At 40.6% G+C, this 26486-nt stretch overlaps 2 protein-coding genes across 5 annotated transcripts in view; one reads left to right on the forward strand and one right to left on the reverse strand.

The window, feature by feature from the left end:
- The window catches only part of zgc:103755 (uncharacterized protein LOC449988 homolog), a 48828-nt gene extending 22550 nt beyond the window's left edge, over nucleotides 1-26278 (reverse strand). Inside the window, exons 1-8 of one of the 4 annotated variants that reach the window (XR_011038602.1) lie at nucleotides 23818-23874; nucleotides 22891-22935; nucleotides 22228-22359; nucleotides 19472-19611; nucleotides 18855-18948; nucleotides 18556-18717; nucleotides 15566-15684; nucleotides 992-1240 (exon numbers count right to left, since the gene is read on the reverse strand). Coding sequence is in view for 3 of the 4 variants with exons in the window: in XM_068339327.1 (XP_068195428.1) it covers nucleotides 992-1240; nucleotides 15566-15684; nucleotides 18556-18717; nucleotides 18855-18948; nucleotides 19472-19611; nucleotides 22228-22359; nucleotides 22891-22930 (936 nt within the window). In the remaining variant the exon portion in view is untranslated. Of the gene's footprint in view, nucleotides 1-991; nucleotides 1241-15565; nucleotides 15685-18555; nucleotides 18718-18854; nucleotides 18949-19471; nucleotides 19612-22227; nucleotides 22360-22890; nucleotides 23029-23817; nucleotides 23875-26089 lie in introns of those variants that run through there. The other 3 variants (XM_068339327.1, XM_068339329.1, XM_068339328.1) reach the window with 3 other exon arrangements.
- LOC137611185 (piggyBac transposable element-derived protein 4-like) lies at nucleotides 5741-9533 on the forward strand. The gene is made up of 3 exons (XM_068339252.1): nucleotides 5741-6327; nucleotides 6763-7452; nucleotides 9451-9533. The coding sequence occupies exons 1-3, from the start codon at nucleotides 5952-5954 to the stop codon at nucleotides 9531-9533; spliced, it is 1149 nt and encodes a 382-aa protein (XP_068195353.1). The 5' UTR covers nucleotides 5741-5951.
- Nucleotides 26279-26486: the final 208 nt, after the last annotated feature.

Below are 26486 nucleotides of genomic sequence, written 5' to 3' on the forward strand. Positions count from 1 at the left end.
TGGGGATAGAGACAGGGCAAGGAAAAGAGACAGAGTGGCAGACAAGCTGGATAGATTAAAACCAAAGCTTTGTAAAACACAGGACAGTATCCTGATATTAAGACCGCATGTCAAATGTCATAGACTTTACTGGCAGTCATTAGTAGAGAAACAAAATACCCATTCATTGCCTTACAATTTAATAAATTACAGACTCATCCATCCATCTCCTTGAAGACAGAATAACTGTAATCGTCTCATATTCAGCCAATTTTCTGCCTTGCAGGTCATGGATTTGTTTAAGCCCATCCCAGCTCGCTGCAGGCGAGAGGCAGGGTACACCCCCAAATGCATCACCAGTGCATCGCAGGACTACAGACGTAATAAATCCTATTTTAATGCTTTATTCTTAGTATTTTACTCTGCAAGATATTGCATTTGTTATAGTGTATAGCTTTCCAAGTTCATATTCTCATTTTACCGAGGGTTCTTTATCAAGCTGTTCAACAAATAATTACTCTAAGGCACCGTCCACGTCCACGCGATGCCGGAACTTTTTGAAAACGCAACTTTTTTGTTGCGCTTACGCCTTCCGTCCGCACAACACACATATCCGGGACGAAAACACAACTTTTAGAAATGCTGGCAAAGGTGGAATTTTTTGAAAGCGCTTGGTCTGCGTTGTCGTGTGGACGGTGTATCCGCAACTTTTTTTATCCGGGGGGCGTGTCCCTGAGTGTTAATCAATGCACTGATGCGGATACGTGTGGACGGAGATCTTTTTGAAAACACTGTCGTGTGGACACGCATCTTTTTCCATGTGGGGTGAAAAAAGTTTTCAAAAAGTTCCAGCACCGTGTGGACGGGGCCTAAGTGAGTGTTTCTCCACATTGCAAATGGTAAACATTTAAGAAACCTTTAGCTCAGCTTTTAGTAAAAGCGTTAATGATGCAAGTTAAACCCTGATGAAGATTACTGTGTTAAGGCCCTCTGATTGTGACCTACCACACACCTTCTGTCCAGCGATCACCACACAGTCACCTAGTTGGATTCCCAGGGCGGTGAGCTGTATCCTGGCCTTATCGGAGACAGCAGGGTGGGGCTGGCCATGCAATGTAAGTTGGATCGGGGAGCTGGGTCTGGGTAAAGCCCGTCTCAGCAAAGTCCGAAGTTCTTTGGCCACGGCAGCTGCATCAGCCATTTCCAAGGGCATGTCGAGGGGGTCGGGCACCACATTCGCTGGGCACTGTCCTTTTTCATTCTGTAGGATGGCAAAGGCACACAGAACCAATGGCACAACTTTACCTGACCGGGAATAGACCAGTAGACATCAAATCATGAAACTGTTTCAAACGTTGGTCTCTACTAAACACTTTGTCTTGCTAATTATCTCATTTAATCTAATTCTCACTTATTTCAAACATGATGATCAGCAGACACACAACTGACTGGGGTCAGTGATACAGAATCATTAGGAACTGGTGTGAATGGAGGTGAGAGAAAGTTGCATGTGGAGGCTGGGCAGATGAGCTAATTCAGTCAGCACTGAGATGAGTCACTCATATGTTCCAACCAGGAATGTGAGAGAGACTTGAGTTTATACTTTTGAGAATCAGTACAGCATCAAACATTTCCACAATGTTTAACAAACAGGTTATCAAACAAATACCATTTGAACAGAGAAAGCTCAAATCTAACAACTAATGGAGAATTCAATTACAGTAGAACGTGACCTTGACCCAATTGACCTGTTCTACCAAAGGACACATGGGAGTCTATACAAAACACCTTTCAATGAAACACAAGAACTAAGTACACAACTCAACAAACAAATCAACATCATTAAAAAAAAAAAAAGAAATTAAGTTTATGAAACTTAACTCTCGAAAGAGAGTCACCTTTCTTCATTATGCATGACAGGCTCTTCCACTCTCTGTGGGTCGGGCTTAAAATGCTACCTTTCCCCTGAAGGGAAAGATCAATGAAACAGTGTCGATATATGCAATATAAATGATTTACAGTACAATAACAGCATGTCGTCTAAAATGTGTACACCTAAATTAGTTATCAACTATTTTAATTTGAATAAAGCATTAAATGTAAATCAAAAATCTGTTTATTTTTTAAGAAAATGTCAAATGTGAAGCAATACAATGTGATAAGAGAAAAATAATGATTATGTAAATGTGCAGCTAACTGTAATAACACAATAGGACAGCTGCAGATGTGGCTGTTACAGTTTTCAAGTAGCGGCCACATACTGTAAGTGTGGGTGTGCTACGTCTCAGGTGATGGTTAAACTCCCAACTCTTATAAAGCAGTGTTGGAATCCCTATTCCCTTTTCTAACATGACATTTTCAACAAAGATGAGCAAATATCAACACGGTAAAAACACGTGAATGAAACACGATTATATTTTGCCTTTCAAATAGTCATAAAGTAACACAAAACACTCTTTGTATTGTTAGATTCTTGCTCGTCATGACACTAAGCTAACAAAAAGGTTGTGCAGACAATATATGTCACAATTCATTCAAGGAAAAAAAATCAGTTCATTGAGAGTTTCATGTTTGAAATGATGTTTTTTTTTTAAAAATAATGAACTCTACATTTGTGCTTCAGATGCAGAAAACTATTCAATAAAAAAAGTAAGGGCCCTCTCGGAACACAATTCCAAGCTCTTGCACGAAAGCATTTTTTCTTTGAACACACAACAAAAACATTTCTACCAAGGACATGGCAGCACAACTAAAACCATTTATTGATGACATTCTAAATGTAGACATAGAATGAGTATCAACTTCTTGACCTATCTTATTTTCCTTTTAACTTTTCCCTTCAGGGGTCGCCACAGCGAATCAGTTGCCTCCATCTAACCCTGTCTTCTGCATCCTTTCCTCTCACATAAACTACCTTCATGTCCTCTGTCATTACATCCATAAACCTCCTCTTTGGTCTTCCTCTAGGCCTCCTGCCTGGCAATTCAAAACTCAGCATCCTTCTACCAATATATTCACTATCTCTCCTCTGGACATGTTCAAACCATCTCAGTCTGGCCTCTCTGACTTTATCTCCAAAACCTCTAACATGTGCTGTCCCTCTGATGTACTCATTCCTGATCCTATCCATCCTGGTCACTCCCAAAGAGGACCTCAGCATCTTTATACAGAGGTTGGCATCATGTTTGTGGGAACACGATGCCAAGCTCTTACACGAAAGCATGTTCTTCTTTGAAGATACAACCTTACAAAGAAATTTCTACCAAGGACGGCAGCACGGTTAAAAAAGGAAGCAGTGCCAGTTTCCATATATTGAAGACTTTCTAAATGTAGACATAAAATGAGTATCAACTTCCTGGCCTATGTTGAACTTGTTACATTTAATCTGCATGCCTTAATGTGAACTAATGTACCCAAGCTCAACAACATGTCAACAACTATGAAATCAAGTTTCCCTACTTTCACTAAGAGTACATCTTTCTAAAATTATCATAAACCAACATTATTGTCAAAACATTGTTTTTAAGCAGAGATATGCTCAGTTACAGATATCCAACCAGCTCTGAGAGCATATCTCAGCCGAATCCTCTTGTTCATTTGGGCATTCCCTACCTACATTTCTAAAGGATGGGGTTTAGAAAACAGCGGTAATGTAATACATGTGGCATGATGTCATAACAAATGAATGACTTATTATTATTATGGAATTCTCTCCTTAAAACAGAAAGCAAGCACATTCCTTCATCATTCATCATTTCAAAGGTCACATCTTGCTCAAGTAACAAGCTTCTATCACTCCAGTTCTCCCATCATTAATGTCATCTCCCTGAAACATAACTCAATACATAGCAAGATACTTACACACACATATACACATTTATATGGTCATGATATGCAGTACAAAGAATAAAAGAATATGAAAGAGTAAATATGGAAAAACTTATGTACATTATTCTAACACGAACCAAAAAGCCTTGCAACAGGGACTGACTTCAAATCTGGAACAATCAAATAAGTAATCTGCTACACTGACTTACTGCTAAGGAAAACTATGATGAGTTGTCATAGCCATCGAAGTGTAAAATCTGCTGAAAAGGAAGCATGAAAGGCCAGGAACATTTCGTTCCGCTCTTATAAAACTGTCAGTTATCAAATCCAAGGCATGTTGTGACAAATCTCTGCAGTTACAGAAGAGAAATACCAAACCTCTTCCAAATTTGACTTTTATTCTAAAAAGAGATTTCAAACTGAATTCCCTTACTAAAGTTAACTGCCTAAATATTCTACTGCTAGCCAGCGCTGACATTTTTAAAGTGAAAATCTTAAGGAGACGAAATATTCCAGTGCAACGTGCACCAAACTCACTGGCTGCCATTGACGTTGATAAACGTCAATAGCCATCAATGACGTTTTTCATTGGGCTGGGGGACACCCTGGAGGAGCTTTTGAGTGAAAATCAGGCTTTTAATTACGGAATTTAATGTCATGACGACTGATCCAGTTACAGAAAAGAGGATGGCAAATTAGAGGGAGACAGAAGTCGCAGAAGCTTACGATGCAATAAAGTTTGCGTATGTCAGAGCTCACCGGCGAGTGAACACTGTCACTTTGAGCGAAGCATCTTGTAATCGGTCAAGAACAGAAAGAAAAAACGGAGAAAGTCCACCGAAGGAGAACAATTGATATCAAGCACTGGCAGTAAATGAGTTAAATGTGACTCTGCTAAAGTGGATGTTAGCAGACAAATAGACATTTTCTGTCACTGAATCATGATCACAAATTTATTTCAAATTGATCAATATTGTGAATCATCTACAGTAAATCCCCTGAGAGGATTTTGGAGGAGTTAGGTAGCTTATTTTTATGGTCATCATCAAAAATTATCTTGTGTCAACTCAATTTTGCAACATTCAGTGCGCCCTCGATCTTTGCAGTTAATCCGTTCCAGGAACCACACGCGATTGAGGAATCCGCAATCAACATCGTGGAATCCGTGATCGAGATCACAATCTATCTTATTAATCATAATAATTTAAACGTTTATGAACCCTCCCCATACTGATATTAAACCACCTTTTATCGGCATTATCTTTTGCCTCACTTATCGACTGTTTAAAGCACTTTTGTGTCTCACAAAAGTCCGAGGCTGGTGGAACGAGCGCACTTCCGGATGTCATCAGCCAATAGCAGGAGCGTACGGTATCACGTGACTGCCGACCAAAAATCCGCAATGAGGTGGAGTCGCAATCGTTGATGCGCGATCGCGCACTGTATTATTCACAAACAGCAAAATCAAATAATTTGAGCGTATATGCTAACAGATTGGAGATTAGATGAATATGAAATGATTTATCTATCCTTTTTCTTGTAGATGAAATAACTGCATTCGTCTTGCAGGTCATGGGTCTGCAGGAGCCTACCTTAGCTGACTATGAGATTAAGGCGGGGCAAACCCTGAATGATATGCCAGCTCACCACTGGGTGTTTGTACCATTTCACTTTACACATTTACACTAAGCACATCAGAAGGAATTAAATAAAGTGGAGCACAATGTGGCAGAATTTGCTTGATGAAGTCTTATCAGGAGCATTCTCATTAGTGCAGCATTAAAGAAAAACATTGACCATGTATTTTGGTTTTCTTATAATTTCACTCTAAATCAATTATAAATTACTGAAAAGTTCTGAGCTTCAGGGGGCTTCAAACTGTGATCATGACAAGTATGTTCTTAACTCAGAGTGCCAAAGACGAAATATTTCGTCTTATAGAATCCAAACGTTGAGTGCCAAAGACGTCATATTTCGTCTTAGGCGTTTTTTATAGGGAACGTTAGATCAAAGCGTTTCGCACATTCTGTGTGATTTTCAGCCTTGTATTCCATTTATTCCGGTCGGGGGCAGTGTTTCACACCCTAGATCACCAGATAAAACGACGAAGAAGCGTCGGTGTTGGGGCAGTAGTGGAGAGCAAAATGGCGAAGCGCAAGGCGAAAGCATGTGGAGGAGGCAGGTTCAAGCAGCTCACACTGGCACAGAGCTTGTCTGGCAGTGTAGCTGCTGTGAAAATGAGCGACAGCGGTAAGGATCGGGGGGCAGGAGATGCACCCAAGGAGGTTGAAGACCGGATCGGAGGCGAGGAAAACGTGGCGGGTTGTAGCGGGGCCCCCCCGCAGTTCGGCGGCGTCCCACGTGGGAGCGCCGCTGCGGAGAGTTCTCCGCTGCGTCTGTCCGGTGACGGTTCTGACTCTGAACCGGACCCGGACTCGTCATCCGACTGGATTCCGTCAGAAAGCAGCAGGGAGTCCTCCCCAGACCTGGGGGAGCCCACGGAGGAGCTGAGGAGCAAAGGTAACTATTTTGCTACTTTGTTACATGATGTAAAAAACACGTGTCGGCCCTCCGTCTCCCATAAGTTGTTCCCCATCCATGAATGTATTACTCTTTTGTGTAAAATGGTACTTATTTCAGGCAAGTGTGTGTATATATGTATAATATGTGTGTGTGTTTTGTAGAATGGTACTTATTTCAGGCAAGTGTGTGTATATATGTATAATATGTGTGTGTGTGTGTGTGTGTTTTGTAGAATGGTACTTATTTCAGGCATGTGTGTGTATAATATATATATATATGTTGTGTAAAATGATATCCCACTTATTTCAAGCATGCATATATATATAGTGTAAAATTGTATATTTCTATATTTTAGTGTAAAATGATATCCTACTTATTTCAAGCATGCATATATATATATAGAGTAAAATTGTATATTTCTATATTTTACAGTCCCTAACACGAGTAGAGGACGTGCACCTGCTAGAGGGAGAGGTGCGAGGAGACGCCAATCACTGGAGGTGGATGCAGGTGTTTGGAGTCATGATGGCTGGAAACCCACTAAGTTCCCATTCGTGGCAACCCCTGGTCCCCAGAATGCGGCTGCAGACCTGGATTCGGACCAGCCGGTTGACTTCATGGAGCTGTTTCTGACTGACGAGCTGCTGGGTCACATTGTGTCTCAGACCAACCTGTATGCACGGCAGTTTATACAGGCACATCCTGAAGCTCTGCCACACTCCAGAGAGAGGGTGTGGAAACCGGTGAACGTTCCAGAGCTCAAAAAGTACTTGGGTCTTATGTTCCTCACCGGCTACATAAAGAAGCCCAGCGTCAGCATGTACTGGAGTGAGGATCCAATGGAAGCCATTCCATACTTCAACAACACCATGCCACGCAACAGGTTCCAGCTAATTGGGAAGTTTCTCCACTTCAATGACAATGCCTCACAGGATGCTGGAGATAAACTTTATAAAGTGCGTCCTGTCCTTGATTCTATTATTTCCAAATTCAAAGAGCTGTATCAGCCTCATGAAAACATTTGCATTGATGAGGGGATGTTGCAGTGGCGTGGCCGCTTGAACTTCAGGGTTTACAACCCTCAGAAGCCAGTCAAATATGGCATCAAATCCTATATTTTGTGTGACTCGCGGACTGGCTATTGTTACAATATGTTGCCTTATGTTGGCCAGCCGAGCACACTCCCAGACATCGTGTTCTCCCTCCTTGGCCGCCTGACCGAGCAGGGGTACACAATATTCATGGACAATTTTTATAATTCTGTAAAACTGTGTGAGCAGTTGTGTAAAAAAAAGACTAATGTTTGTGGAACCCTCAGGAAAAACCGTGGCGAACCACAGATCATCAGAGAGCCGTCAAAGACAGACTTGGGTGAGGAGGGGAAGGTGGTGCGACACAACGGCCGGGTACTGGTCTTGGCCTGGCAGGACAAGCGCCTGGTGAGGATGATAACAACCTGCCACAACGACAGGATGCAGAGGGTGGAGGTGTGGCAGAAGGGTCAGCGGGAAAAAGTGGCACAGCTCAAACCGGAGTGTGTGGTGGAGTACAATTCCTGCATGAATGGGGTGGACAAACTAGACCAGAACATTGCGTACTACCCCTTCATTAGGAAAACTCAAAACTGGACAAAAAAGTTTGTCGCCTATTTGTTCCAGATTTGTGTATACAACGCCTATGTGTTGTTCAGGTCCAGGAACCCAGGGATCAAGAAATCGCACCTTGATTTCATGAAGGACATTGCAAGGTCCTGGACTGAAAAGGGGTACGTGTCACATGAGGAGGAGATGGAGGTCGAAGACGTGCTGCAAACCAGGTCACGCAGAAACAGAGACCCAGAAGACAGACTCGATGGCCTGATGTCCAGGCACAAGCTGGAACGTTTGAGGGCCACCACAAAGAAGGCACATCCCTCAAGGAAATGTCGGGTGTGTGTTAGAAGGGGTGGGAGGAGTGAGACCAGGATGTGGTGCAAGGCCTGTCGTATTCCCCTGCATGCAGGAGAATGCTTTACTGTGTATCACACTAAAAAAAAATATCATTGATTACACCCACACACCCACACATACTCACCTGTAAATGGTTCTGACAGTTGAGAGTGAAATGAATGTACTTTGTTATGTTTTGTCTAATTTTCAAAATTGTTATAAAATCATTTGTTCATCAAAAATGTTTTTTCTAATGTTGTTTGCATTGTTTCAATAAGTAAAAGTATTTTCAGAAGTTTGATGTTGGAGTTTTGCTTGAATTTGCTTCTCTGCAGTAAAACGTCATTATCTCCGTTTTCTGGTCAAAATCAGCCGTTTTTGCTGAAACCACCCTGTGTTCTACGGGCAATAACTAAACACACATAGATGCTAGAAACAAAATTTTTTTTTCTGATGAAAGAAGACAGTCTAAAGTTTCGGGTGATATGTGAAATGTTTATGTAGCCTAAAAAATGAATATTTGGTGGGCCTTCAAAATTCAGTGAAAATGCTCAAAATCTCTGGCACTGGGGAGCTGTCCGCGCTGAAAGTGTCTGGCAGTCAATGAGTTAAGAATATTTGTATTGGTCATAACCAAGAAGCCGGTGGACTGCCTTCTCCATGGGAATGAGGTCCTTCCACAAGTGAAGAAGTTTAAGTATCTTGGAATCTTGTTCACGAGTGAGGGAACAATGGAACATGAGATTAGACGGAGAATTGGAGCAGCAGGAGCAATATAGCAGTAGTTTTACTGCACTGTTGCCACAAAGAGGGAGCTAATCCGAGATCTTCAATCTTCGTTCCTACTCTCACCTACAGTGCATTGCGAAAGTATTGGGGGGGGATACTTTCACAAGGCACTGTATGGTCATGAGCGATGGGTCATGACCGAAATGGGCTTTCTCAGGTGGATAGATGGTGTCTCCATTAGGGATAGGGTGCGAAACAGGGGTTCAGAGCAGAGCCACTGCTCCTTTGCGTCGAAAGGAGTCAGCTGAGGTGGTTTGGGCATCTGGTGTGGATGCCTCCGGGGCGCCTCCCAAGGGAGGTGTTTCTGGCACTTCCAGCTGGGAGGGGACCTAGAGGCAGACCCAGGACCAGGTAGAGGGATTATATCTCAAAACTGCCCTGGGAACGTCTTGGGTTTCCCCAGTCAGAGCTGGTGGATGTGGCCGGGGAAAGGGACATTTGGGCTCCCTGCTGAAGCTGCCGCCCCTGCGACTCGACTGCGGATAGGCGGTAGAGGAAGGAAGGGATGGATGGATGGATGGATAGATGGATGGATGGATGGTTGGATGGTTGGATGGATGGATGGATGGATGGATGGATGGATGGATGGATGGATGGATGGATGGATGGATGGATAGTCAATGCAATAGACACTGACAGACCTACAGGAGAGCTTTATGACCACGCTAAATGAATTACAGTAAACATGCTGGTCCTTTCAAAAATATAACAGACAACAGGACAATGACATCAGAATGAATTCAGATACTGCAACATATATTTAGGGCTAATGGGAACTAATTAACTGATGAGCATGACTTGAGCATATCCCCACTTAAAAATTTGGGCACCCCTAATCAATTTCTAGATTTTCCTTTGTAAATTATTGGTTGTTTGGATCAGCAATGTAAGTTAAACACATCATATAGCAGACAAACACAGTGATGTTTGAGAAGTGAAATGAAGTTTGTAAGATTAACAGAAAGTGTGCAATAATTACTTAAACAAATGTAGGCAGATGCATAAATTTGGGCATCGTTGTTGTTTTATTGATTTGAGTACCTTTAGCACTAATTATGGGAACACAAAGTTTGTTTGGTAAGCTCATTGACCCTTGACCTACCTACACAGGTGTGTGGCCAATCATGAGAAAGGGTATTTTAGGTGGCCAGTTGAAAGTTGTTCTCCTTTTTGCATCTTCTCTGAAGAGTGGCAACATTGGAGCCTCAAAACAACTCGAAAATTACCTGAAAACAAAGACGGCTCAACATCTAGGTTTAGGGGATGGATACAAAAAGCTAGCACAGATATTTAAGCTGTCAGTTTCCACTGTGATGAACATAGTGAGGAAATGGAAGACCACAGGCACAGTTGTAGTTAAGGTGGCAGGCCAACAACAATCTCTAATAAGCAGAGGTGAAGGATAGTGAGAATGGTCAAACTCAACCAACAGCCCAGCTCCAAAGACCTACAACATGATCTTGATGCAGATGGTGTCACTGTGAATCGTTCAACTATTCAACACAATTTGCACAAGGAGATGCTATATGGGAGACTAATGCGGCGGAAGCCTTTTCTACGCACATGCCACAGAATTGCTTGAGGTATGCTGAAGCAAATTTGGACAAGCCAGCTTAATTTTGGAATAGGGTGCTGTGGACTGATCTAAAATTGAGTTATTTGGACATAACAAGGGGCGGGATGCATGGCAGAAGAACAACACAGCATTCCAAGGCAAACACTTGCTACGCACAATAAAATTTGGTGGCCGTACCATCATGCTGTGGGGCTGTGTGACCAGTTCAGGTTCTAGCAATCTTTTTAAGTTGAAGGTCGCATGGATTCCAGTCAGTATCAGCAGATTCTCGCGAACAATGTTCAAAAATCAGTGACAAAGTTGAAGTCGCGCCGGGGCTGGATACTTCAACACAATAACGACCCAAAACACTGCTCAAACTCTACTAAGGCATTCATGCATAGGAACAACTACAACGTTCTGGAATGGCCATCTCAGTCCCCAGACCTGATTATTATTGAAAATCTGTGGTGTGATTTAAAGCCGGCTGTCCATGCTCAGAAACCATCAAACCTGACTAAACTGGAAATGTTTTGTAAAGAAGAATGGTCAAAAATATCTTCGACCAGAAACCAGACCCTCATTGGAAGCTATAGGAAGTGTTTAGAAGCTGTTATTTCTGCGAAAAGAGGATCCACTTAATATGAATGTAATTTTTCTGTTGTGGTGCCCAAATTTATGCACCTGCCTATTTTTGTTTAAGTAATTATTTCACACTTTGTTAATCCTATAAACTTCATTTCACTTCTCAAACATTACTGTGCTTGTCTGCTGTATGACGTATTTAACTGACATTGCTGATCCGAACAACCAATGACTTATAAAGGAAAACCTTGAAAATGATCAGGGGTGCCCAAACTTTTTCATACCACTGTACATTACATCCATGTCTAATCCAGACAGTCTCTTAAAAGGTTAAAATCTCCCCACCTATATATTTGAATAAGCTCACTTGAAAATCTCACTCTTAACTCCACTCACTACCTGTCAATCAAGCGCCCAACCAATCAGGTCGCCCAACCAATCACGGCACATCTGCCATATGAACAATATGGCGTAAGGCATCGGGCAGCGAGGCTTTTTAATGCGGTTATGCCTTTTGTCCACACGACAACGCAGATATCCAGGACAAGAACGCTGACCAAAGTGAAGTTTTTTGAAAATGCCAGGTCTGCGTTGTCATGTGGACGCTATCACCAAAACTTTTCAATCTGGGGGCATCTCCCTGAGACGAAAACCGCTGTGACGTTAGTGCGTGTGACCCATGTCTACATGTACACAGAGAATGGACGGAGTTAAAACCAGCTTTTGATAAACATGCTTGACAGTTGTATATTTTTTTGTCTGTTATTTTCTTTATGAGTCATAAAGTTTATATATACATTAATTCATTCAATCGTTCACGTTCCTCACCAAAGACGCCGACGCCAGTTCTGGGTCAGACGGGGATGTGCTGCCTGGTGTTGGGAAAACTCTGTGATGGGTGCGCTTGGATTATATTACCAATACATTTGTTTTAATATGTTTGGTATGAAGTCTGATATTCCTTTTTTATCGTGGAATTTCCACGTGTTCCTGCTAGTATAATATATAATAATAATAAGCTTAAGGTTTTTTATTTAGCTTAAAAACAGACAGAGGCTCTTAAAATCCTGTTGGAGTAAAGCAATGACGGGATTATGATGTGCAGTACTTTGGTGACCTCCAGTGGGGAATATGGCAGCTTCAACCTATATGCCTGAGACTCCAGGCCTATACAGTAGGTTGAACACTGAAGGATTTTAAAGAGATCAATTTAAAACAGACCTAGGCAACCTTTCCAGGAAAGCTGATTCTGAAACAACTGCCTTCTTAGCATCTGTCTATTGGTAGTCAATGGACAAAACAAAAAGAAAATAATTAATTAGCGGTTTCAGAAAAACTATTAGGGATTCCAACCTGTTATAAATCTTAACTGAGGAAAGGACTTCTCTTACCAAAGGTCCTGTTCACATCCCCAGCCGGGGAGGTTTTGATTTAACCCCTGTTTTCTAAAATCTCTAATGGAATAATGATGACTTTTCTGAAGTTCTTCAGAAAAGTCTGGACCTAACAGATTTAAATGTGTTTTCATGGAAGCTCGGGGCCATCTTCTTCTTTACTAAGTAAAAGAATTCAATAAAGGACATAAGATTACTTTATGTAAAAAAGGTTTTCTAATTTAATGGTGCGAAAATTCTGGAAGTTTATTTCTGAATATCTACTAACCTGCAAAAAAATACAGGGGGCAGTAGAACATGAACACCCACAGTTCAATGAAATGTAATACAACATCAATGGTGCAAACATATTTTATGAGTAGAGTGGAGTATAACTTTATTGATCCCTTAAGGAGGTTCCGTCAGGGAAATTAACATCTCCGTCACACACAACACAGTGAGTACACAAAAAACAGCAAAAACACACAGAAAGCCCCAGCTCATAGAAAGTAGTACCAACACCAAATAGAAAGAGTAATAAATTACCCATCAAGAATATATAAATAGAAAATCATAAATAGGCATAGAAATAAATAAAAAATAAATGGGCTAGTTAGGCATGAGTAGAGTGAAATGTCTAGTGTTTGCATTGTTTTTGGTACATTGTGTCATCCCTCAGCTCTCGTGTGGTCTCTTCTTCATCTCCCCCATAGAGGAGTTGAGTTTGAGGTTTTAAATGTACAGTTTTTGTTGAGACAGTGTCTCTTGAAGGAAAAGGTTCAAAATAGCATAGTTTACCATTTTCAGGTCTGTAGTATACTGTGGTACTGTCATGGCCTACAACATTCATCCATTTATCCATCCATTTTCTCGTCACCGCTTCATCCGCTGTCGCGGGTCACGAGGAGCTGGAGCCTATCCCAGCAGACTGAGGGATTGAGGCAGGGGAGACTCCAGGAGCAATACCAGTGCACCGCGGAGCCTCACAGAGACAGACAAACACGTACACTCACACTCACAGTCAATTTGTGACTGGTCAATTAATTTGAACCGCATGTTTTTGGAGGTGGGAGGAAGCCGGAGAACCCGGAGAGAACCCACGCAGACACGAGGAGAACATACAAACTCCACAAAGAGCAGGACTTGAACCCGGAACCACATTGCTGTGCGGCGACAGCGCTACCCACAGCATCACTGCCCCTTATTGAACTAGTACTGAAGTCCACGATTAAAAGTAGAGAAAACAACAATGCTATTTGGTTTTTGTGTCTCTAATGTGAGGATTTGTTGCCAGAACGACATTATGAATGAATACAACTAGGTCCTGATTGCTGCTCATACAAAAATAGCAATACAAGATCCCCTTATTCTAGTAAGTAGTAGCCTATTTTGTTTGTTACTGTTTATGCATTATGAATAGGGGGGGAAATATCAGAATCAGACTGAAATATATTCATGATAGAGAATGATGAAGCAATTTTCTGAAGAGAGCTGTGCCTTCCAAACAATAAACCAAAGCAATTAAGTTCATGTTCTTGAAATGCCCTCATATAGCTGACCATTTCATATAGCTAAATGAGAAAGATGCACTAAGAATATTGAGGCACTCGGTGTGATTGTGTGGTGCGATTTTTTTAAGGGAGAAGAATAATCTGCTATACATATTTAGGAACGTCTTATGAGTTACATTAGGCCAAAATGCAGCTGGTCATCTTTTTTATTGACAGTACTTTGGTACACATTTTAATGAAATTAACCTACAGGGCATTAGTAAGTCTGTGGATTCAATTCCATTATTAATTTTTTTTATGTTTTTTAATTTTATTTACTATTATGATCCCCGAAAGGAAATTAAGATTGCACATTTCAGTATTTTTTTTGTCAATCAAACGCATGCATATACAGTGCGCCCCATTCTTTGCGGTTAATGAGTTCCAGGAACCAAACGCAAATCACGCGTTCCGCGCTATAGCGACGATTTTATCTTATTATTTACGGTAATTTATGAACCCTCTCCATACTGATATTAAACCACCTTCTATCAGTATTACCTTTTCCAACACTCTAATAGACTGTTTAAAGCGAAAGTCCAAGACTAACGGAACAGAGCGCACTTCCAGATGCCATCAGCCAATAGATTGCGCGTACGGTATCACATGACTACCTACTAAAACATGATGAGGTGAAGTCGCAATCGTTGATATGCGAATTCGCGAGGACACACTATATATACAAGGGGGCCTGCAAACATGCAACGGGCGGTAGAGTGATGGACAGCCCCTTTGTGGAGCGCCCCAAATTAAAAAACTTCAAAGTTCAACTCTCAGACCCATGATCTGACATTCTTCCAAAATACGTGGTAGAGACCATAATTAATGTTTCCCACACTTAGTTCCGGTCCTCCTGGTCATGAAAACTGCAATGTAATCCGACGACATCATTCTACCACATCCCGTATCCGATTGTAGGTCTATCATTCTTATTGTGGAACACTGTGTTCGGTTTACTCCAGATGTAACTCTGTTCCAACAGTTCAAGTATGGACTCATTGATTCGTTATTCTCCCTGATGCTCTAAAGTATGCCGTCATAGAATCCAGTCGAGGCTTAACGTTTCTCTGAGTCAGCAGTAGCTTTTTCCTCACCTCTCTCCCATGATGCCATTTTTGCCCAGTCGTTATTGAGGATGCAGAGGCATCGTGTGTTAATGGTGACACCTAACAGCCAGTCTTACTGTTTTGAAAGTGATTTGGTTGAATGGGACTGGGAGTAAAGCTGTAACCACTTAATAATGTCATTTTGAATGTGGTTCACAGGCTCAGTTGGTGTTAGATGACCCATTTGGCTGAATACAGTTATTTAAAGCAGATATTTCGGGTTGCCTGGTGCCACGCTGAATTCAGTTTTGTTATACAACACTGCTAGGAGTTACACAAAATAACAAAAGTAACCAGGAAGGTTACACTTTTTATTTTTCACTGTACATTAGAGAACAATGTTACTCACTCTGAAAGCAGGGTTGGCTCCCAAATCCAAAAGGCATTTGACAGCTGACAGGCACAAGTTGGATGCAGCGATGTGCAGAGCAGTGCCAAAGTCAAAGTCACTGCAGGTGGCGTCGACATCTACAAAAAGGATCGGGAGATATGTTGATAGGATTGCTGCAATTTTAGGACATATAAAAGTATAATCGAATATGATTTTCTCATTTTAATCAAATGATCACAAAAACTGACAAAACTTATGTCAGTGTCACCACCCTCTTTGACTCTGCTTGTACTGAAATATGAGACTATGTTGTTCCTTTGAGGTCTCAACACACTAAAGTCCCTTCTGAACTCTGACTGAATGACCAGACTCACTCTGTCAGACACACCTTCAGACAAGCTTACAGAAAACAGAAAAAGGATAACTCCCAGTCCCCTTTTTATGGGACATACAGTAGTATTTAAATATCACAGAGCAAAATCAGAGTTTTTATTCCACTTTGTTGTGAGAAACAACCAGACACCTCAGGTTCAGTCATTCATTCATTTTCCAAACTTTCTGCTTTGGTGGGTCACAGGGGTTGCTGGAGCCTATCCCAGTGGACTTACAGGCATGAGGTGAGGACACGGACACGTTGCCAGTGCATCACAGTACTACATGAAAGACGAACAAACACTCAAACCTACGGACAATTTGGAACCAACCAACCACTTAAAGTACGTGTTTTTTGGAGGTGGGAGAAAACCAGAGAACCTGGAGAAAATCCTCCCAGACACAAGGGGAAGATAAAAACTCCACATAGAAAGGACTCGGACCCAGAACATTCTTGTTGTGAGAAACAGCCAGAAGTCTCAAGTTATTTTTATATAATCTTCCAGACACAATTCCTGCTGTGCCATCAAGTTCTCCATGTGAAGACTTTTTGAGAAGTTTTATTGAAAAGACCTGATTGCAGTTTTTCCAAACACTTCTTTTGACCCCTTTTTCCCTCCATTGCTACCAGCAGTCTTTCAGCAGCTTGAGCTAGTTTCATTTTCCCAGTCGATGTGATAGTCTAAGTCCTGCAAACTGTTCCTTTGAAAGTATTCCCACTTATCAATTTAAAGATAATTTTAACATCTGTTGGGTCACACATTTTAAACCTGCCGATTTCCTCCCTCACCTATGGTTTTGTTCCTGCTGCTTTAAACATGGAATGGTGCATCATCTTTAAAAAAAGAGAAGAAGAGGAGAATTGTTTTTTAATAAATTACACAACGTGTTAAATTATTTCAGTATTTCAGAATGATATTTCAGTACTGACAATATCCATTTTATTTTTAATAATCATCATTCAAACTTTTTGATTCTGGAAACTGCCGTTTTAGAAATTTTGGACTTGGCCGCTGGCTTTAATACAAACTTACACACCCTTCTTTTATCTCTTTTATGAAAGTGTACCTACTTGGTACAGTGCTAAACTGGTTAAAGTCTTATTTAACTATGTAAATTTAAATTTGATGAATTGTCAAAACCAGCTTTCTCCTGCGATTTGAGAGTTGTATAGGAAATGTTCACTTTGCACACATGCTTTATGCCTGTTTCTGATTTGGTCCCTTTGACTCCCATTACAGCCACATAATGTTGATACACTGTAATCTTTACTTATAAAAATGCTCTTCCTATTAATAACTTATAAATCAAAGCCTCTACTGCTACTCATTCGGACAAAATACCTGGAAGGTATGAACTTAAGATTTAGGCTCTCTGTGTTATGCAAACATAATATGCATGGAGGCTCCAGGTGTACGTAGGGAGGTATGCCTCAACCCCCACAAAGGACAACCAATGGGTGTGGGCTGTACTTCAACTCACTGATGAGCTTGAGGGCCACATCATCACCACTGACACTGTAACCCTTCCATGTTTTCTTCCTCATGCTGAGGAGTAGCAAAAGAGGAGGATGGTCCTGGTGAGGACACATACGTTAGATAAACCTGAGCTCCTCCCACAGATGTTCAGCATCAGAAACTGAGGCGTGCTTTCCTCTGTTTACATTCACCTATAACAGGACTGCTGCTTCTAACATTCTGAAGGTGGGAAAAATTATATTCATGATCTCAAGACATGAGGAACCAGAGGTCAAGGAATATGGATAATGAAAACCTCAGACCATCCTAGATTGTAAAAAAATGTAAAGAGGTTGTGGACATAGTTTGTGTTTTTCCCATTGAAAAACAATCACTGGTTCTTTTGACAAAAACACTAGAAAATATTCAAAATATTAAAAATTAATTTCTACGTATGGATAGGTCTGTGTCAAAAACATCTCTTGTGGTGAAAATGAAAAAAATATTTCCATACAGGTATCACATTTATTTATGCTTTTAGGGGAAAAAAATTTTAGATTTTGTTTTCCAGAGGACCTGGCACATCCTTACATATGGGAGTTATTTTACAGCCATACACAGGTCAAAGCTTCAAGGTCATTCAATCAGTTCGTACTAGATGCTCTCAGATCGAGACTAAACAACAGAGGGTGCAGCCCCTGCGGTGGCTGCACCAAACTCAGGATATTTTTTTTAATTTTATGCAAGTTAATAAGAAAACTGGATCGAAAAACAACTTAAAACCATCCTTTTCCATATTGTTAGCAATATCCATGTGTGACATGAGTGATAATGTAAAGTTATGAACTCAAACTGCAGAAAAATCCTTCTGCCACAATCCTGCGCTCTTCTTCGATGCAACAGAAGAGTTTGTACACAATGAGTTTCCAGTCGAGATCCACAGCGATCTGGTGACACTGGGGAGACTGCCACGTAACACAACAGCATCTTAAACTACATCCTGAAGAAAGAAGAATCAGCATCTCTCTGACTGTTGCATTTTTAAGTAGATATACATGTTTGCACAGTGAAGACAAATTACAAGGACCTTAATCCAGACTGTAGTTAGATCTGAAAATAGAAATGTTAGCCCTGTACCCCATCCCCTCCCCTCTCCTGTAGCTGCAAGACTCTACTCACCTCCAGGCTGGGAGGCCTGCAACACCACCCTGATAAGTTCTGGCACATCAAAGTAGGCAGCGTAATGCAACGCCCTCATGTTCGTCCACCTTGAGCGAATATTGGGGTTAGCCCCCAGGGAAAGGAGCTTCCGAGCAAAACTGGCTGCTGTCTCTGCATCGCCTGCATTTGAAGAAGTTGTTTCACAGACAGAATATCAGTTCCAGCCTGGGTTAAGAATCAGTGTGGTAATCGTGTCTCACAGATGCTTCACGGTGAGAGTAGATGAATGTTTATTTCAAAATGGTGACAGTACTAACCAATGCCCGGTGCTCCAGCCTTACAACAGTAGTGCAAAAGACTCATGTCTGTCAGACCGTCTCGGTCGTTCACATCACAGCCTCTCTTCAGGATCTGTGCAAAGATGTAGAGCGCATCACTTAGAGCTGCTGGTGTCTGCGTGGATCATTTCATAATGGGTTATTAAGTGAACCTCAAGGACACTGAGCTACAGAATTGAAAGTTGGATCTCTCAGAAAGCCACTCTTAAATCTGGATTAGAACAGCAATGCAAACTGATATCAAAACAAAGCATTATTTTGTTAAGGGTTCCTGATACTAAATGAGAGGAAATAATCATCTGCTTTTATCCTTGATTCAAGAGCTCCTCCAGACAATTTACTGCATTTCAGCTACTTTGCATAACTCTGGGGACAAGTGGATTGGGGACAGGTTGGCATGTCCTTCACCAATCAAAAACAAAAAGAGCACTCATTGTCATAGTTTGCATTACACATTTCTTTGTAAATCTGTGGTAGGTAAATTAACGGTCTATAAACAGTGAGTAAATTAATTAACTGAATAAATTAAGTTCAGCTTTCAGTTATATGTAAACAAAACATAAGCAAATGGAAAGAGAAATGCTAGGTGGTATCACCTCACTGCCAATATGATGGATGTTCTTCTGAACCTGGGGAACCCACTGCCTGAGGACAGCAAACAGCTCTGGTATGGTTGTGCTTGGATCCAGAAGAACCTCTCTGCACTGAGGCTCACTTGGGTCAAAGAAGGAGAACTCTGGAAACCAAGACAGGCAAAATCACAGAGTTAACTGTGATATTTTGACTCTCTCAAAATTTCACAACAAGTTAGGGATATTTTGAGAGACTCTGTGAGTTTCATACATACAGTGTTTGTTTCACTTCAGCGATTTTTGGGATAGGGAGGCAATTGTATCGTGGTTGATAGAGACACCTCATTTTGTGTTTTCCATGTATTGGTCTCACTGTGTACAGTGTACCTTATACATTGGGGCCAATACCAAGAAGTACAAAAACACAACCCTTTTCAATGTGGCATCAATTTCAACATTCTGTGGGTATAAAAAACTGATGTTGTCAGTAAGTCATTCCAAGTTCATCATTCAAATAGCCATGAACACATGACATCACTTAACGGAGGAGCAGCGCCACCTGGCCATAGAGCACCTTCAGGTCGGTGGTAGGCATTCAGATGTTGCTCATGAATTTGGTGGAAACTGGTGAAACTGGATGATCGTACCCCACCCCCACGTGACATGGCATAACTGCGTGTAGCACTTGTGGAAGAGTGGAATGCATTGCCTCAGAATAACATCATGAGGCTAGTGAGGTGCATGAGGTGTCACTGTCAAGCTGTCATTGCAGCAAATGGTGGAAACACCCACTACTGACATTGTCATTCTTTTTTAATTTGGGGCTATCCTTGTTTTGTTATATATATATATATATATATATATATAATCTACTGATTCGGAAATTAATGGCACAGGGGGTCAACAAATGGTGGACCGCGGTACGGATCAGGACCGCGTGACGGTTCTGTCCGGACCCGTGACCACTCCATGATAAATTCACCAGAGTAGATTTTCTTGGCACATTTTACTGACGGTCGCGGATACAGATGGTGGGCGCTGCTACTCCAGTTAACACGATAATAGATCCACTCAGTTCAGCCAATCAGATCGTTTGTTCACCTGCTCTGTCAGCGCACCTGGAAGTGAGACAGCTCGCTACCGCTGTGAGTTTACCGCTACAGGAGCACAGAGGGAGACGGTGAGGAAAGAATAGCTCCAAACAAAGGGAGGTTAATGAGGAAATCCTCTGGTTAACAATGAGTGGATGGAGAAATGTGTTTATTCCTCCGTCAGGCAGTTCAAAACCATTTCACGTCACATAGTCTGAACACGTAGCATTAATCAATTAATAACGTGAAGCGCTACTATGAAACAAAACACAGAGTTTTGTGAGTTGTATAATTCACAGTGATTGGTTGAACTAGCAATCCATTGCTTTGTATGACCTTTTCAATAGTATATGTGTGTGAAGAGAGTGTGTGAAACTCTGTAGCACAACATACATCAACTTCCTGCACCAGGCTGTTGAATCGATTCAATAAAATGGCTAATCTTGGGAAATGGATTTGCTCCACTGTTTGAGGGAGAATGAAATCAGATTTGACAGGCAATGCCAAGTCGTGAACCATGACGCATTAACAAAACCACTGTAGGCAGAAAGCAAGCAAGTTTGGCCATTCAGAGTGAATGCCACCACAGCCACAGTGTCACATCCTCTACTTTTGCTTTACCGGACCAATCACTGAACTGATGATGCCCTTTACACTGACTAATGAACACACTGACATGTACTGCTTGTGTTAATAATTCTGTTAATTTGTAAATGACTGCAGCAATACAGAATCCATGCATACATTAATGCACATGACAAAAGCACTGGATAATATAAGGTAGTAAAATGAATAATAAATAAAACATATTTCAAAATCTGGTATTTTAGAAAGTGTTCTTATAAATTTGACTCACCCTTTTTGATCAACTGTAATTAAACACTGCCAATATTAAAAACAATATTCCAACAATAGTGACTCAGAAACTGAAAAATAATCAAAAGCTCAAATTTGGGACCTCTAATTGACATAATGAAGCTTTGTTGATTAATACAATTTGTTCTTTCCCAATGTGTGCGTACGAAGTGTCCGTCAACAATCTTGCAATCAATGCTGGTCCCTGAAGGTGCATTAAGTGTACAAACACTGAGCTGACAAATACATCTTTACCACAGTACATTTTGCATGAAAAGAAGACACGTCTGTGGAAAGTCACATATTTAACTAATGATTCAAGAGGATGGAAATAATAGACACCATTGTAAAAAAAAACAAAAAAAAATGTGACTGTGTTTAAAGATTTCAACACAAACCTTTTCCCTGGAAAACATATTTCAGCTTTAAATGGTTCAGAACAGAATTTTTGGAATAATAAATAAATCAAGCAATCCATGATGATTAATTTAGTAATTGCAATCAAGGTAAAAGTCTGAAATAATTATTATTTGCAGACACAATCACACCCGACTACAAAGTGAATGACGTATAAAAACTTATCCTGGACTATAAAACTGGATTTGTTCAACAGCGCTGATAAGTAGCGAAGTTTCTCTCTCATCTTTCCTTTGGGTTCATCATAATCTTTGACGACATATTGATCAATGCTTGAATCTTTCTTGTCAATGCACTAATCAACTGTTGATCATGGTACTCCTTAAAGCCAACATTATATCATTATGTTTTAATTAGGTTGATAACCTGGTCCATTGTGTGTGTATGCTGGATGAATGTCTGAGAGCAGATCCTCACCACAGTCACTGGGCATCGGTGCAGAGGCCACCTGGTGGATGACCGGCCGCTGACAAGAAGGAGCCCAGCCCAGCACAGTGTCTCCCTCTGAAAGCTCGGAAATCTCCTCCTTTGTCATCTTCCTCTCAGGGCCTGCAATAAGAACAAACTTAGAAGTGGCACTTTGAGAACACAAGTGGGTCTAATCGCAGTGAAGCAGCTTCCAAGTGATCTGCAACTATCCCTGTCAAACAGGTGATTCTTCAACGCTATTCTAAATATGAGCAAGTGTGTTAATAAAAAATATATTATCATTATAATCAACGCTAAGTGACATTTAATGCATTATGCTTCCTGTCCTGTACCAAAGCCAAAAAGCAAAAGTTTAAAAAAAATCACTCTTGTCAATACTGCCATAAAACATACATTAAATACATTAAATGCTCATTGATATGTGAAAACAAAGAGGATGATTTGCATGCTAAGGATTATAGGTCTACACACATGAAGACTATCAAATAAACAGGAATTCTGCTGGAAAGTAAAGACAGGTTTGTGGTGAACATACAGTATACTCAACTAGTAGTGAAATGTTGAGCAGTTGAGGGTTGGGAAAAGTTGAACTACAGTACAAACACACAGAGTTCTAAACTATAAAAAACCTCCACACCAAACAAAACTCACTGTTAGGTTCTCCTTTGTCTTCCATCACATTCCACTCCATGAGAACTTTCACGTCCAACAAGATAAAATTTAAGGACAAAGGTTGGATCTAGCAGAACATCTAGCCAAGCTATTTCCTAAAATGCTCCTGTAACTCAGACAGCCCCCTCCTCAAGCTCCAATCCAACAACCTCTTCCCTCTTGTTAAAATTGTAGATCCCCTCATCCCCAGGGCTGGTTGGCATTTACGGCCACTGGCATAGTGCCCTTACTTCTGAATCTTCCAGACTGTGGAACAGTGTGCACTCATGATCTCTTCTGAAAAGTCAAAGGTTCCACCATACAAACAACGCAGTTATAAGGTGAGAATGCAAACAAAAAACAGAAAACTGGTGGTTGTGATTAAGACATCTGTCCTTCCTCCTAAGTTTGCTTTGCCTTCCATCATCCATCCAAGGATAAATACTTGACGACAGTTGAAGTTCCACATTCACAAATGAGGCAATATAATGAGATTCATATAACATATAATACAGTGTGCCCTTGTTACTCACCATTAATGCGTTCCAAGAACCACAGGCGAATTAACAAAGTCAGCAATATAGCAACTATTTATCTTATTTACCGTAATTTAAACAATTACGAACCCTCCCCAAACTGATATTAAACCACCTTCTATCAGTAATACCTTTTCCCACACTCTTATCGACTGTTTAAAGCACTTATGTGTCTCGTGGAAGTGCACTGCATTCTTTTAGGCTCAAAAAGTAGAACACAACTCTAAACAGAACTGCATGTCATGAGAAATAGTACTAGAATATGAATGGGGCCACCACAATAACTGTTATTAACATAAACAAGTTACTGGTCTATTCAAATGTGTTATTGATAAAATAATCTAAAAATACTGCATGGCCAGTATCCCCCAGGGGCCCATGGAAAGGATACAATGAACACCACATGCCGCAGCATATTTAGTGACTATGCATCCTTGTAGAGTAATCTCTCAAAGTCATGCATGGAAAAATTGGTTTAGTGTCACAAATGTCATGCATGGACAGTTGGCTTGAAATGAAATATGGTACACACTAATATCAGAAAAAAATTCAAGAATGAGCTGAATTACATTTATTGCTTGAACTGATCTTTTTAAAATAGGAAACATACGACCCAAAATTATTGGCAGGTCAGCACAACCTTTCATGCTAAAGCATGATCAGTAATTCTCACCTTGCCGTCACTAACATGTTGTCTAGAGATGAGGAGTTTGCAGTGTGATTTGGGACAATGACCGACTATTACAGATGCATTTCATAAAATAGGAATATCATGGAAAGTTATAATATTTCTGCAGTGTATATTCTTGTTATTGTTTCAAACATTTTTATTTAGTTAATTATGGCTCCAAATTTTTTTATATATTTTTTTATTTTAGAATATTTCGAGTTTCAGTAAATTACTTTTTATGCATTGTAAATACCATGAATCATAGTTTCAGTTAACAATACTGCAATCATGGAGAAGACTGCTGACTTGACAGTTGTCCAGAAATAACTCACTGACTCCCTTCACAAAGGAAGGAAGTCAGTGAAGACACAAAAGATCATTGCTAAAGGGCTGGATGTCCACAGAGTCCTGCATCAAAATGTATTTATGGAAAGATAACTGGAAGGACAAAATGTGGAAGGACAAGGTCCACAAGCAGCAGGGCCAATATTAGCCTTCAGAAGACTGTCAAAGAAAACCGATTCAAGAACCTATGGGAGTTCCACCAGGAGTGGACTGAGGCTGCAGTCAGATCATCAAGAGCCTCCACACACAGATGTGTCCTGGAAATGGACTACCAATGTCTCATTCCACTCCTGATCCAGAGTCATTGTCAGAAGCATTTCAGCTGGGCTAAGGAGAAGAACTGGACAATTGCTCCGCTGTCCAAAGCCCTCTTTTCACATGAAAGTAACTTTTGCATTTAATTTGGAAATCAAGGTTCCAGAGTCTGGAGGAAGATGGAAACACAGAATCCAGATGTCATCTGCTGGTGTTGGTCCACTGGATTTGATCAAGTCAAAGTCAACACAGCTTCTACCAGGAGACGTCAGAGCTCTTCATGCTTCTGTCTGCTGACCAGCTTCATGGAGATTCTCATTTCCTTTTTGAGCAGGACTTGGCATCAGAATTTAGTAGGAACTAGTTTCCTGACCATGATGTTACTGGACCTTATTGGCCGACGATCTCCTCTGACCAGAACTGTAGAAAATCTGTGGCATACTGTCAAGAGGAATTTGAAAACCACCAGACCACGCCATACAGATGAGATTAAAGCTGCTGTCAAAGCAACCTGAGCTTCCAGAACACCTCATCAGTACCACAGGATGATCACCTCCATGCTGAATTGATGCAGTAATTCCTGCAAAAGATACCTCAAACAAGTACTGAGGGCACAAACCAACACACTTTTCAGAAGTTTGACTTCTCTGTGTTATAAATCCTGTTTCTGACTGATCTTGTGAAATATTTTTTTGTATTTGGAGATATCAGATTTGTGATTTCCATGAGCTGCAAACCATTATTATTAAAACTAAAACAAAAACAAAAAAACCTTTAAATACTATATTTGATGAAACTTTAACTGCTTGGATTAAATTACGGGAAAAATGCACTTTTCCATAATATTCTACATTCTCAAACGCACTCTGTAAAAGCCTCTGCTTGTGTGTCTGAATATCAGGGCTGACAGTGAGGAGATCAACTTATCATTCCGACAACCATTCATTTTTCACTAAATTGACCACTCTGCCCAAAATGTAGTTGTTTGTTTTGGGCTTAATATATCATTTACCATTTGTGACACTATATTCTGAATGCTGCTGTGACACCGAGTTAGCTCTAGTTAGCATGAACTAACTCTAAAGGAAAAGTGAATGTCTTTATTACCGGTCCCAACCACCTCTTGTCCCAGGTGTCGGTAGATGAAGTTATGCTATTTTATCAAATATTCTAACATATCCCTTTTGTTCACGTTAAATCATTAACCAGAAGTGGCGAATAATGTCTTTTACACTCGTCTAACATTACTGTGCAGACCTTAAACTGTTAGCCAGCTAGCATATGTTGCAAAGCTATAAAACAAGATAACTAGCGCCTCGTAAACCTTCTGTTTCCGTCAACGTTTCCATTCGCTGTGGAGAAAAGTTCTCAATAGAAATGAAAATTCACTCACATTAGCTCCTCGGATGTAACGTAATCTAGCACCAACACTGGGCCATGGTTTTACCTGCCAAAACGCTCCTTTCAGCTCTAAATACAATTATGCATTCTGTTTAATTATCTTTATAATAGAATATGTATATATGTGTATATAGATATATACGTAACGAGAACGATTTTGCTGGTTTCATTTACTCGCGGAAAACAGATAGTAAACAAGTACCGGATTACATTAAACCCAACATCACATCACAGAGCTGCGATACTTCCTGTTTCACAATAAAATCGTTCAGACTAGTTTCCTGTCTTCAGAATAAAGGTAAGAAAATCACTACACGCTCAACCTTTCTGAACGGCACCATATAAAGACAAATACAGTAGTAAAATTCTTATATAGTAGTTTTAATTAA

The sequence above is a fragment of the Antennarius striatus genome, chromosome 17 (genome assembly GCF_040054535.1).
Source record: "Antennarius striatus isolate MH-2024 chromosome 17, ASM4005453v1, whole genome shotgun sequence".
NCBI classification, from domain to species: domain Eukaryota; kingdom Metazoa; phylum Chordata; class Actinopteri; order Lophiiformes; family Antennariidae; genus Antennarius; species Antennarius striatus.